The sequence below is a fragment of the Acanthochromis polyacanthus genome, chromosome 6 (genome assembly GCF_021347895.1).
Source record: "Acanthochromis polyacanthus isolate Apoly-LR-REF ecotype Palm Island chromosome 6, KAUST_Apoly_ChrSc, whole genome shotgun sequence".
Classification (NCBI taxonomy): domain Eukaryota; kingdom Metazoa; phylum Chordata; class Actinopteri; family Pomacentridae; genus Acanthochromis; species Acanthochromis polyacanthus.
The window spans coordinates 20,002,448-20,016,877 of record NC_067118.1 but is presented as its reverse complement, the minus strand read 5'-3'; the positions used below and the strand labels follow the sequence as shown (position 1 = coordinate 20,016,877).

The following is a 14,430-nucleotide window of genomic DNA, read 5'->3' as shown; positions in this document are numbered from 1 at the left end:
ATGCATCTTGCTGGGTGTGTAATGTCATTGTGCATTTGAAACGGCGTTAATGCCGTCCATCGTGGAAACAGTGCCATATATAATGACATTTTCTCTCCCTCTTGCCTCAATAGTTAGCAACAAACTGAACTTACGACTGGTGGACGCTGCAGTTGTAGAAGACAAAGTCCACGCTGGCAAACTTCTTCCCCGTCTCCTTTGACTTCAGATACAGCTTTATAACACGTTGGTCACCTACAAGAAAACATACACATTATATATTATCTGTTGTTTCCCTGATTGTTTGTCTGGATATGTAGCCCTGCGACAGACTGGCGACCTGTGCAGGGTGTCCCCTGCTTTCGCCCGAGTCAGCTGGGATAGACTCCAGCACCCCCCGCGACCCTAGTGAGGATAAAGCGGTGTATAGAGAATGGATGGATGGATGTTGTTTCCCTTGTATTCTTCCTATATGTCCATAGTTTACAACTGACATTATCACTAACATCTCATGTTTGGAAAAAGTTTCATGACCCCAGGATCATGTCTAGTCCCAGGCAATGTATTCTGAAATGTTAGCAGGCTCACTGCACTTGTATTACTTGTCTTTTACTGTATAGCTGGCATTTTAGAGCCACAGTGGTTCTGCTGGAAAACAAGCCGAGCCTCAAGCACAATCAATACAAACTGTTTGAGAAGTTACTCTGTGAAAGAAACTATTTAGCTGTCTGTGTACATTCATTGGTTTTGACAAGTTTGTAAGTCTGACAATTCTAATAATTTTGATAATTGCAAAGAAATGGGCGCAGTTAAAGAGAAAAAAAATGTCTCATGTTTCAAACAGCTGAATGAAGCAGACCATTTCTGTTTGTGCAGCATCAAATAAAACAGCTCAAAAAGTTTTTGAAAAACTGATTAATCTTACTGTCAAAACATGTGTCTATAAAGCTTTTAGTTCTTCAATAACAACCACACACATCCATCCATTATCTATGCTCCGCTTAATCTTCATTAGGGTGGTGGGGGGGCTGGAGTCTATCCCAGTTGACTTAGGGTGACGGCAGGGAACACTGTGGGACAGGTTACCAGTCTATCACAGGGCTGCACATAGAAACAGTCATACTCACATTCACACCTATGGACAATTAAGAATCACCAGTTTACCTGAGCATATTTTTGGACTGTGGGAGGAAGCCGAGGAATCAGGAGAAAACCCAAGCATGAACGTGTAAAATCTAGAAAGCTCCCAGCCCCAGGCCGGCACGTGAACAGGGGATCTTTTAGCTGTAAGACAACAGTGCTAACCACGGAGCTACTGCGCAGCCCATCCACACACATGGTGAATCTAAAAAAGTTATGTCCAGCTATTGGCAGCACTAATTTACTCCAACAGATATGAAGAGATATGTGTAGCCTGTTCACTATTAAAATGCTATAAAATTATCATATACTACAAAACTACCTCTGCTAATATTGTATAAAAACAATTATTCTACCAAGGAACGCGGCAGATGTATGTGACGATCGGTGTACGTTTGTTTGCTAATCTGTGAATCTGTTGGGCTGTGGGCAACATTACTCAAAAACGGACTAACAGATTTGGATGACATTTTCAGGGAAGGTCAGAAATGACACAGGCACCGCCTCATCAGATTTTGGCAGTCATGTGGCTTATAATCTGGACCAATGGATTTGTTAAAGATTTGTGCATCATTGAGAGATAGCAGCACAGCGTCACTGTAACTATGACAGCAAGTGAACACTACGTCAGCTGCCTGCTGATGATCACATGATTGCAATCCTACTTCAGATTGACCGTTGCAGACTAATCGGAAATGATAAAAGGAATAATTGATTAAATTGTGGGGGTGTTTCCGAGTACCATCAATTCCCGCCGCCCACTACATATTTAGGTCAGGTGATTTGGCATCCGTACATAATGTACACATGCAAACACGCCTGTGCTCAGTGCAACGTCAAGGAATAAACAGCCTTGGCAGAGTACTGTGCTCTCTGAGTGCTTTTCTTGTTATATATAAAATTACTAATTATAAGTCAGAGGCGTAACTTGCTTTACTGCTTTTATGAACGTGGTGTTATCAATGTCAGAGTTAAATTGGGATTTGTGAGGAGTAGTTGTCCAGTGAAGTTGGGGCTTACAAATCAGACAGCAGAAACTTCTTCAGTAGAAAGGAGGTCTCATTAAACTGTGAACATCATGCTTGAAAGACATGGATTTCCCATTTTAACAAAGACTCTGTATCTGAAAAGCTGTGTTCACACACTAAAATCCATTCACCTCTATTGTATTTAAAGTCAGATATCTAAAATGAAATCGATCAAAAAATCAGATTCGACTTGAGAGAAGCCAAAGCTTATCCATAGTTTTGTTTTAAAATATGTCTGCATATTTTTTGTACCTTTTGGATAAAAAAAAATTGCAGATGAATCTGAAGAACAGTTCATTCAAAGCACTGTAAAGTACCACAGAATAAGAATACAATGGCACAGTTACTGGATAGTTAGTATATAAACTATCTACAGTAACTTACAGGCTGAGTATAATAAACTTTTTTGTCTTCATTGTTAGACTGTCTTATTTTTTATTTACCTGGGTGATTAGATTAGTTCAGCGGATGCAGCAATGCCACTGCTGCAAATACTATTGTGTTTAAGCAGCAAAACTAAACCTCGGTGTCATAACGTATTTGGTAAGCCTGAAAAAAAATCAATGAAAAAGAATATTTGGTGAAAATAAACAAAAAGCACTGACAGCAGTGATGGTGCTGCATTCATTCTGAGCTTCATTTAGTGCAAACATTGAATATGAGCAGCAGCTTAGCTGTGTGCTATGCAGGAAAACATTTGGTAAATCAGCCTGAGTATGTTCACAATGACATGTCAGAAGACTGAAACAATGAACGACACCTCCTGCTGTGCCACATGAATGAACAGCACTCAACTGTCCTAATGTGGTGATGGTATAGATCCTGCTGCTGTTTGATAATAATCAAAGAATAAGAAGGTGACATTTGTTTGCTTAGCACAACACAGTGTCTGGAACCAATTTCAAAAGTTATATTGGAGTAAGGGCTGCACAGTGGTTAGCACGTTCGCCTTGCAGCAAGAAGGTCCCCAGTTCAAATCCTGGGGTGGGCCTGGGATTTTTCTGCATGGAGTTTGCATGTTCTCTCTGTGCATGCGTGGGTTTTCTTTGGGCACTCCGGCTTCCTCCCACAGTCCAAAAATATGCTGAGGTTGATTGGCTACTCCAAATTGCCCGTAGGTGTGAATGTGAGTGTGATTGTTTGTCTGTATATGTAGCCCTGTGACAGACTGGCGACCTGTCCAGGGTGTCCCCTGCCTTCGCCAGAGTCAGCTGGGATAGGTTCCAGCACCCCCCACGACCCTAATGAGGATAAAGAGTGGTGGACTCCAGCTCAATTTAACCCTAGATCACTGACCTCAAACTTTTCAACCAGTCACATGACCCCTGCCTTGAGTTAGCAAGACCTGCAAACAGATCTAGTCAATTAGCTAGTAGTTCTTAACCCACTTTCTAGCTTCTACTGTAACACAGCCAACCAGCAGGTTAAGTATGGAATTGAGTTATGTCCGTTTACTGTTAAAAACCTGCAGTAATATCTAACTGCTTTATTCAGAGAGCTAATAGAAGCTAACTGTTTAAGTTTACAGTGGCAGCTGCAGAATTTGCTAGCTTTAAAAAAGGAAGCACATGATTGGCTAAAAGGGGAAAGGAAGTGACTTTTTGATGCCACCACTGTCATAAAAGTGACACTGAAACAAAATGACACAAAATTAATGTGTCCTGGTGCAATTGTTGTAATGAATCATGTAAATGAAAAATATATTTAATGCAGTCTTCAGCTAATTTTAAAATGGTTGGTTATATTTTATATTTTACACATAAACTATGATTATAATCACTGATTAAGTTGTTATAATATGTATTTAATTAAGGTTTTGGGTTGCACAGTGGCTCAGTGATTAGCATTTTCACCTCGCAGCTAGACAATCCCTGGTTCGTGTCCTGGCCTGGGATCTTTCTGCAAGTTTCCATGTTCTCTCTGTGCATGTGTGGGTTTTCTCCAGGTTCTCTCGCTTCCTCCCACAGTCCAAAAACATGCTGAGGTTAATTGGTGATTCTAAATTGTCCGTAGGTCTGAATGTGAGCAGGGTTCTCACCAGGATTTTTTTACAGTGTAACGGCAGGTCGTTACGGCCTGACACTATGTGCATGCGCAATAGCCTTCATTAAATCTCGCGAGTGGCCGGCCCAGATGTCAGCCAATGAGCGTCACGCAGATGCTCCAAATGCTCGTGATTTAGGTCGCTATTCACCATACATGGCATCACGGAAACAACCGAGACATGCTAATTGTAACCCCGAGATTGGAAGAGACTCTTAATTTTAGACGGGAACGGGTCAATCGACAGGAAAGTACGGCTGAGGTGGGGAGACATAAATTAACCTAGATAGGCACCCAGTCGATAAAAACAAATGCACATGGCGTTATCTGTCAAAATAACTCTCTTTCACAGCGCCAACTGCCCCAATAAAGAAGTTTTCTCACATAAATATGGAAATATTACGCAAGTAAATGTGCTCAAAACACAATACCACAACTTGAAACGCAGCGCAGCGGCCCTAATCACAGCGTAATCTTTTAAACTGACAGCGTAACGGCCCGTTACGCTGAAATGCACTGGCGAGAACCCTGGTGAGTATGATTGTTTGTCTGCATGTGTGGCCCTGTGATAGACTGTTGACCTGTCCAGGGTGTCTCCTGCCTTCACCCTACATCAACTGGGATAGACTCCAGCTCCCTCGTGACCCTAATGAGGATTAAGCGGTGTAGATAATGGATGGATTATGGTTATCTTATAAATGCTTTGGGGTTTCATTTTTCTTTCAGGAAGCTCAATGAGAAAGCAAAATTAACCACATGGTTATATAATTCCTTATCCTTCTTACCTTGGTCTCGTGTGATGGGGGCAATCTCTTTTGTAGAGGGAGACAGACAGAAGATTCGTCCACTGTAGATGCGTCCTTCTGTCTCTACATAGTCCTCGAAGGAGCAGTTCACTCCAGCGGACAGGCTGGGTACATTCTGTGTCTGAAGTACCAACTAGGAGGTAGAAAGTAAAGCAGAGAGATGAGGTACAACTGTAATTTAAATTGCTAGACTTCATTAGCGATGCCCTGCAGCAGAAAATGCTTTTTAGGTATGAGGCTCAACAGTCACTTTTCAGCTCATACTCTAAATGACTGCAAGTGAGGACGCAAAAACAGGCTTTACTTAATCTCATTTCACCTATACACAAAGCACACATCTAGACAGATACACAGAAATATGACACCACTCTGTACCTGCACTTCTGACATTGTGACTGAGACAGTGTCTGGCTGGACGGACAGACGGACACACTGTTCCACTCTGGTTGTGAAACGCTGAGGCTCCTCCGCGCGTTCGCAGCGATCCTTCCTCGAACAGCTAGAAAAGAAGAACATACTATGGTCATACTCCATTCAGAAAACCTTGAGCATCAAATTCTGAATTGTTGTCTTGTGCTCCTGTTTATTGGTTGTCCTTGTTTCGTATGATGTGTAAACTCTGGTTTGGTACCCTCAGAGTTTATTTTCCTTAATCACAAAGTTTCATACATGTAGGTTCCAGGACTACAGACATCACTAAAGCACTGAGATACAGTAACTGTTAAACAACCCAAGGATGTTTTAGGCAAAGTTCTGTTTATAAGTGGGTGGACACATGCAGACAGTAGTAATATATGGAACCAGGGTTTGCAATCATCTAAATCAGCATATGGTTAACCAAAATTTAAGAGTGCTGATAAATGACCCTAAATGCTACCCACTATAATGGCTAGTAAAAATAAATAAAAAAAATCACAGTATACCATAACAGTCAAACATAAAGTCCAATATAGCAGAGTGTAAAAACAAATAGAGCATGGCATTAGTTTAGGCAGAGCACTGACGCTGCACTTGCATTAGCTGAATAGCAGCAGCTGCTCACTCATGCTCCACAATCAGCGGCTCATTCATCAACTGTTTGGCTACCAGCTGACTAGAAAATATCCAATCATATTAGCACCGCTGTACATGGTGGCCTTTATGACCTAACACTTCCCACTATTACTGTGTCAAGGCCTTCTTGTCAATCCCATTTGGTGCCATAGCTTTCTTCACACCAACTTTTTCCTTATATGCAGAACATCTGGTATTATTGACTTAAATTAAGGCCTAATATCTAATTACGGCACATATTGGTAAAGGAGAAATCGATCTCCCAGCAGAACCCTCATTGGATTTAAGGATTCTTTGAGAACTTCATCAGAGAACTGAACCTTTTCCACTAATTTTAACAACATAATTAGCTACAAATGGTCAATTCCTTAACTTGTGCATTTTTGACGGAATTAGAACCAGTTTATAGAATGCGGCTACTTTAGAGAAAAGGCCAACTTCCCCAGCACCAATTTGATCCTCAGAAAATGAATTTGAAATTGATGCTCATTGGATTGCAAAGGGGTCAGTTTGCCTCAAGCTTTTTAAACTGCTGAACAGCACGAGCACCCCCTCCACCTCCACCGTTCTGATGTTGGAATTGTCCAACAATTTTTCCATCAATGTACGAAGCATGGCCACTTTGTGCGGCAAGTGGCCAGCTGTGCAGAGGTGAGAAAGAAGGCAAGTTTTGAAATTTTCTGCCAGTCTCTCGGCTCTCTGAGACTCTTCAAAGAGTTGCATTTGCAAGAGCTACAGAAACTTTTGCCATCAGACACCTTGTACAAAACAGTTAAATCTGAGCATATAGGCGGTGTGCATGATCAGCAAGTCACAGGGTGGAACCACAGTACAGGTGGCCAAGGTTTCAAGAGGATAAGCAGTGAGGCAGTGACACAGAAATCTTAACTATGAATAATTACACCAACCCTCAGGTTTAACAAAACACAATTTATCAGAGCTAGAAACTGTAAAAACAAAGAGAATTGTCAGATTTTCAACCTTCCAATTGTCTCTGAACTCATCATGTATTAATTTTGCTGTCATAAAAATGCAAACACACCGTCAATAAAAATAGAGAGATAGAGACAGACAGACAGATCTTTTTGTTTCTGGAACATTTCAACTAAACTGCAGGTTGTGTTTACACAGACCAGGTAAAAAGTAAGTATGGGGACAAATTAAGAAATATAAGTAATAAAATATGTATAGTTACTGTTCTTGTTTCCAGTGTTGACAGCACATTTCAATCAAAGATTTTTTTCAGTTTCAGTAAAATCAATCAATGAAAGCCCGGTTTAAAGTTGCTGTCTGGAGTTTCCGTTTGTTTTCAATTTATGTATCATTTTTTAACAAAGCTTAAATGTCTTAGTCTAGTTCGATACTATAATATAAAGTTAGTATAACGCGATATGAAAATTTATTCCTGAGCTCCGCCTTCCTCTCATAGACCCCCATGTTATTCCAAAAAGCGCCGGTCGCTGCCGACCAATCAAGTTCGAGCTTCAGCTTTGTCATGCTGTCAATCAACGGTTACGCGCACAGCAAGCAAGCCCATGCAGAGGTGGGCGAGCTACGCACTACGCAACCGCGTGCACATTTGTTTTGCTTGTGGAGGAGAGAGCATCAGGGATCAGCAACTTCCAGAAAAGTTACCAATCCCACGGCTTGTCAGGCCAAAGACTGCAGGACGTTTTTTGGCTCGGGGTGCTCGCATCGCTCCCCGACCACGGCCTCCATAGCCCGCCTGACGGCTTCGTTTAGATGCCCGACCTCTGGAGGAAGATGTTGGGGCGTCTGGGACATACTCTTCATCAGAGGAGTCATGCAATTCTGAACTCTAGATAGAAATAAATAAACAATGTAACACATATACACGTGTAAATGCACTAAGTTTGATAAACAACATCATCGAGAGGGATACACGAGTGTAATCACATATTGAAACTTTACTCGTTCGTCCTAGCAGATTCTTGTTATTTTGGTATTAGGACAAGTTAGACTCAATACAGCATTCTAACGTAATTCCTTTATTATTTACTAAATGTACTAAATGTAGAAGAGTGGAAAACAGCAAAACAGGCGAGATGCTGCAGCACTCCGGGCACCACTCTCAGGTACTGCGCGCGTGCACAAATAAAGGGGCGAAATCAGAGGGAGGGAGGGTGGGACCAACAGTGTTTTGGGAGACGCCGCGATTCAAACTCTGGACAGCAGCTTTAATTTAAGGTTGTTGTTTTTTTTAAATAACTGATGTCATGGTAACGTTGTTAAGTTGCACACAATATCTTGTTGATATCTCCCTGCTTCTAGCCATGACCGTGCTGTTCCCAAGGAGGTGCAGAATCTACATTGAGTAAAAATGTGACACAAACAGGAACTGCCCAGAAATTGCTTGGGGTTCAATATTAACCATATTAGTCATTAACTGATTCCGGGAGGGCTTCTGAGCTGGACTGTTCTTATGTACTGTCGTCTAAAAAATGATATAAGGAATAAATATACTTTATTAACATAGCATTGACATAACACGGCATTTGTTGTGCTGGCAAACAGATCTACATCTCCACATAATGTAATTACCATGAACAGAAACAGCACTAACAAAAGGAAAGACAGAATGTTTACAGTTCCACTGATAGTCTGTCGTTAAGTGCAGAGCATCCACTTAATGGAACCACTGAATAGTGCATACATACAACATAGTCAATAGTATATGCACTTACACATTGTGCAGCACACACCAGCCGCAGTGAGGGTCTCCTGACCCCAGACAGGCGCCACAAGAGGTGTACTGCTCACAGCTCTCCACCGGTACACGGGTAACCTGGAAAACACACACACACACACACACACACACACACACACACACACACACACACACACACACACACACACACACACACACACACACACACACACACACACACACACACCTGGTTAATGTTGCACATAAACCCTGTTTACATCATGTTCATATAGCTAATACCATCTAGGCTTGGTGTAAACAGGATCTATCAGCGGTTTCCTGCGTCTGGAACATGAGATTAAAGGAACAAGTCCACTGTGACTATCAGAGATAAACAGCTCTGAAGGTGCTGCTTGAAACTCCATACTGCTGCATACAAGGCTACCAAAAGGGTGGAAGTAGAGGTTTACAAATACATAAACACACTCTCTCTGACAAACCTATCACTTTAATATGCTGTGTACAGCCCACAGTCCACCAGTGAGTCTGACAACACTTATCTGTGCAAAAAATGTGTGTGTTTGTATACATTGATCATCTTGATCTTGTTGGGTGTTGAAGAATTGTTGTAACTGACTTAAAACTGAAAGATCTGATAGCACTCCACAGATTGCAGTCCTCAGCTCTACCTCTACAGCCCGTGATGACACAGGAGTTCCTTTGACTTCAGCTTAGACAGTATCCACTCTTGGGATGTCAGCAACATTGTTCTACTGCAGTGTTTGTTCGGCGCAGTCACCTAAAATAGTTCAGCTACTATTGGATGGACTGGTAAAGATGCAGCCCACTGATTTTGGTGGTCACCTAGTTGTTCTTTCAGTATCACAATGAGACTGACATGTTTGGATTTGAGTGAAAGCATTGCTACTTGAGAGGCATGGTGGTTGAAAAATTGACTACATAATTAAAATGATACTTTAAACCTTAATACAATTTAAACAGCTGAGCTAAATAATGATTCACCTCCTGCACAGTTTTAACGTGTGGTAAAATTAGATGTAGAGACCAAAACAGCATACTGTACCCTGCTAGAAACATGTTTATGTCTGATGTAAAGTTGGGCACTATACCATGGGGACCTGGAGGTATCGACCCGCTTTTGATGGCAGCCTCAAGTGGCCGTTTGAGGAACTGCAGTTTATGGCAGTTCTGTGTTGACTTCATGTTTCAGCCCCAAAGTTGCTGCTAGGTCTGGGATAATTTGCAGACTGAGCACAGGGAAAAGTTCAAACTGTAGTATATGAAGTGTTCCATCGAGCATTTTTGGAGCTAAGCCCAAACTCAGGGCAAAAACTAAGTCTCTACTGTGTCAGTTCTTTTCTCAAGCACTTCCTCAAATTAATGGGCGCATGTTACAAACACTGTTAGCATAAACCTTTAAGACATTTGAAACAGTACTATCTTGTCCAGCTGTTAGGCACTGATTTCACAGTTACACATCCATACACAACATGTCCCAACAGTCCTCAGTTTTAATTAGATGTAAATAAGAACATGATTTATATAGAGCCTTTCAGCCAGGAAGAACTTCAACTTTCCAAAACAAAGCAGTTGTACCACTGAAATGAAACGTGAGCAATAAGAAAAAAACTTCACCTTCATTTACGGTTTTGTTACAACTAATCGTACATATAGCTGACAGATTTCTACATGAGCTCCCATCCGAGCATAAGAGGAGTAGGTTTGCTTAATGCCTGTGAACTCCTTGCAAAGAATATGCTATTGTACTTAACACCATTAAGATAAACATCAAGGATTACTCCTTTTTGTCCGCTAAATAGCTACCAGCTGCCGTCTGTGTGTCTGCATGACTGAGGCAAGATGAAACGTTAATGTTCTCTTTGGCAAAATCAGGGAAAACCTGCATATCAAAAAGGACATCAAAGAAAATTGTCCAAATTTACCCGTCTCTAAAATTGCAAATGAAGAGGTGTCTGAACATTAGAGGAGACAGCAAGACAGACAGAAATTATCATTAAAAAGTCCACTGATAGTTGCCTTTGCAGATATCATTAAACAGACATGCTACTGCCTACAACACCATATTCACCATCTGCTGTCTGTTTGCAAGATTATCAGGAAGCACAAGTTACCTTGAATTTCACCCAGGTTGTAAAATACTCTAAAGTCAAGTAATTATCCCCTAAGAGAACCTTCTGAAATGCTTTAATCATACCCGTGCATGCTCAGGTTTAATCTGCTCTCTCAAAAATCCAAAATCTCCAGTGTATCAGCATCCACATGTTTTATCTCAACTTGCTGGATGCTGTTAGTCAGTGACAGGTGGATTGGCAGACAGGAAACTGCCTCAGGCAAACACATACACAAGTACACACACACACACCAGTGAGAAAGTTACTATTTGGACCAAATTGAGAGTTTGAGACAAGTTTTCTGGGGCAGTTGTTAAATTCTTAAATACATCACTGACCACCCAAGACACGTTCACACGCATGAGGACACGCACGCACGCACACACACCTCCAGCTGCCTCAGTTAGCTGGAGTACAACATCAATAACACTGCAGAGGCAGGAGGCACACCAGGTGAGCTGGAAGGTGGTGAGGGTGAATTCTAATGGCAGCTGCAGGCGCAGCAGTGTAGAAACCTTCAAAGAGGAAACTCTACCATCATTGCATGTTTTTTTTTTTTCGACTTATCAAACTTCAAACATTAAATCTCCCTCTTTTCATGTCTTATGTTTGACACCGACTGGATGATTGATCAGGCTCAAATGCATATATGTTGGTTTTAATGTCAGTATATACTTCAAACATGTCCACTATCTTGTTGTTTTCCATCAAATGACAGCATTAGCTTTGGACCAAACATCACGCCTCCATGCCTGTATTCAAAGCTAATTTTTCATCACTGGCTCGGTCACTCTGTATAGAGCACCTTCAACTGCACAAATCCCTGCTCCAGTCACATGACTGATAGCCTCTAACAAACAGCCGCAGAGCATTCAGATAGGACCTAACTTCAGCTGTGTGGCTGTTGTGGGACAGAAAGTCTGAACCTGCACTCAACATTCAAAGATTTTTTTTACTCATTTTGTGTCAGGATTAAAAATGAAAAAGGAAAGCTAGACGGAGAGAGCTACTTCTAACAACCTGATAAAATGGAAATAATTTTATTATTTGAAATAAGGGATATTCTGCTACTTTCTGATCAGCCACAGCTATTCTTTCAATTCAGTGCTAATTAACAAATCTTAACCTGCCAAGATTATGAATGTTCAATAATTGATTTATTTGTATTACAAAGGGAGTACACTGGACATTCGTCCTCTGCTGATGCTCCTATTTTAAGCCACGGACACATGGCATGGGCTGTAAAGGAAATTGTTACATATGCCAACGGGATACAGGAATACTATCCTCATTGACCCTGGTTTGACATCACTGATGTTCACTGGTCGGAAGTCATGAAGTGTTACAGAAGTCATAGTGCCACTGTAGTAGGAGGTACTACAACTAGGGATGGGAATTTCGATTAATTTCCGAACCGACTAGTCGCAAATTTTTATTTGCGCGACTCGCCGTCGGAGTGTATCAGAGCGCAAGACGGCACATTTTAGAGTGAGAAAACTCACCATACCGAGAGGTCTGGTCAACGCTGACAAAGTACTTTGGCAAGTAATGGCTTACTCAGATTCTGAAGAGGAATATTCACCCTCTGATGAAGATGTTCAGTGGTCCACTGAGACAGAAAGTGCCGCTGTGTCTGTGCGTAACGGCAGCGGGTCGGTGCGCCATGACAGTCCACAAGCAGCACATACTGGAGCCGATGCTTTCTTCACGGGGTCCGGAGTGGCAAGAGGGGACGTGGTGGGTGTAGCTGGAGTGGTCAAAACATCGCTAATGATGAGGGGGATAGCGGGGGTTGAAAAAAACCGCGGAAATAGCAGCAGACGCGGGAGAAAATGCACTGATAATAACGATGGAGGCTGCAGTGGCATTCACGGCCCCGTCGTAAATGACGATGATGATGGCTGGATTTGCTTGACAGATGAGGAAGAGTTTCACAAGTGGATCAGACATTTTGATAAGCCTGTTGGGTATCGTTGAGAGAGCGATCAAAGGAACCATAACTGATTTAATGAGCCTTTCGCAGTTTCGCTGTACCGGCCGTGTGTACTTAGACTTGCATGGCTTAAAGGCATTATAGAGGATGTTTTTTTTTTTGTTTAATTTGTCTGATTCACATAAAATGAATATACTGACCTTTAGTGGACTTGTATGTATGGTCTCTAAAAGAATAAAAAATAAAAAAAATAACTGTGGACATGGCAGGACCTGAAAAACATCAGTCAATCAAAGCGCTGGGACCAAGGCGTTTGGTTTGCTCCCTTTCCTGTCAATCAAAAATCTTCCGGCTCAGGCCTAGTTACGTAGATTACCTTGGACTTACGTGTTTTCTGTATGTGTTGCTTTGGTATAGCTTCGTAGTTAGCTGGCAACTTGTTTTGCTCATCCTTTTTTTCATAATGGCAGATAAAGATCCAGGGGGACCCAGCCGTAAAAGACAACTTCACGAGTGCTACGCAAGTTTCTGGAGGTGGGCGTTTCTTCGTAAATGTTAAGAGGGGGGAGGTTAGAGGGGGGTGAGGGAGAGGTTGTATGTGCGCATGCGCATGCTACGTTCAAAGTCGTAGGAAATTAAACTCCTCTAACGCCTTTAATCTTTGAGACAAGCATATGCTACTGGCAGGATCAACCAGGTAGCCCAGACAGGACGAGCGTGCTGCGCACGCCCGAGCGTAGAGCTGCATGGTGGAGCCCGGTCGGGACCGGGGGAAGCGAATCTCCCATTCTACCACATTACAAAGGTGTTCGACTGGACTGGGATCTAGTGACTGTGGAGACCATTTGACAGTGAAGTCATGGTCATGTTCAAGAAACCATTCTGAGATAAGCTTCAACCAGTCTGGCCCTTCTTCTTTTGCCCCTGTCATGAAAAAAAAAAAAAAAAAAAAAAAAAAAAAAATATATATATATATATATATACATACACATTTTTTTTAACCCCAGATAGTTAGCTTTCATTACATATTCTTCTTTTATAGCCAGTAGATCAGCAGTCTTCTCCATTCTGATGCTTGGTTTGAACATCTGCTGCTTCTACTGACTATGTCTCCACCTCAAAATTAATTGAGTTTCTTCCATGTAACTGATTGATTACATATTTGCTTTTATGGACAGTTAAATGAATCTAATAAAAGTAGCGAGTATGTATACTATAAATGGCCATCTGGCTTCTTCTTTTTGTGGTCGTGATATTGCATACCCACACTGTTCCTTATGTGATGATATTTAAAGTTACACCCCAAGAGAGCTTTCATACAAACAGCACATCACTCAACTAGATGCTGGAAATCTAGGCATTTTATCCTCGGACAGTACATATCCTTCTTCTGTGTTGCTAATGTACAGTTGCACACAATAGCTTATGGCAGATTCATAGCATGGTAATAGTAACCTGTGTCTGATAACTATTATAATGCTACCATTACCAGGCACAGACCTCTTACAGGACACCAAATAGCAGCAAATTGCAGTCATTACTTGCGCCTGGACAAATATCACGCTAGTAATACAGCCTATCTGATATAAGGAGGAGGGGGAAAAAAAAAAAAAAACATGTCACACTC

General features: G+C 41.7%; 1 protein-coding gene across 3 annotated transcripts in view; it reads right to left on the bottom strand.

Moving 5' to 3' along the window:
• Window positions 1-14,430, bottom strand: part of LOC110962824 (plexin-A1-like) — a 348,857-nt gene that overhangs the window by 152,088 nt on the left and 182,339 nt on the right. For all 3 annotated transcript variants that reach the window (XM_051949646.1, XM_051949645.1, XM_051949647.1), the window contains 4 exons: window positions 8,755-8,855; window positions 5,372-5,495; window positions 4,976-5,129; window positions 135-234 (listed from right to left, as the gene is read on the bottom strand). In XM_051949646.1, coding sequence (XP_051805606.1) covers window positions 135-234; window positions 4,976-5,129; window positions 5,372-5,495; window positions 8,755-8,855 — 479 coding nt within the window. The remainder of the gene's footprint in view (window positions 1-134; window positions 235-4,975; window positions 5,130-5,371; window positions 5,496-8,754; window positions 8,856-14,430) is intronic.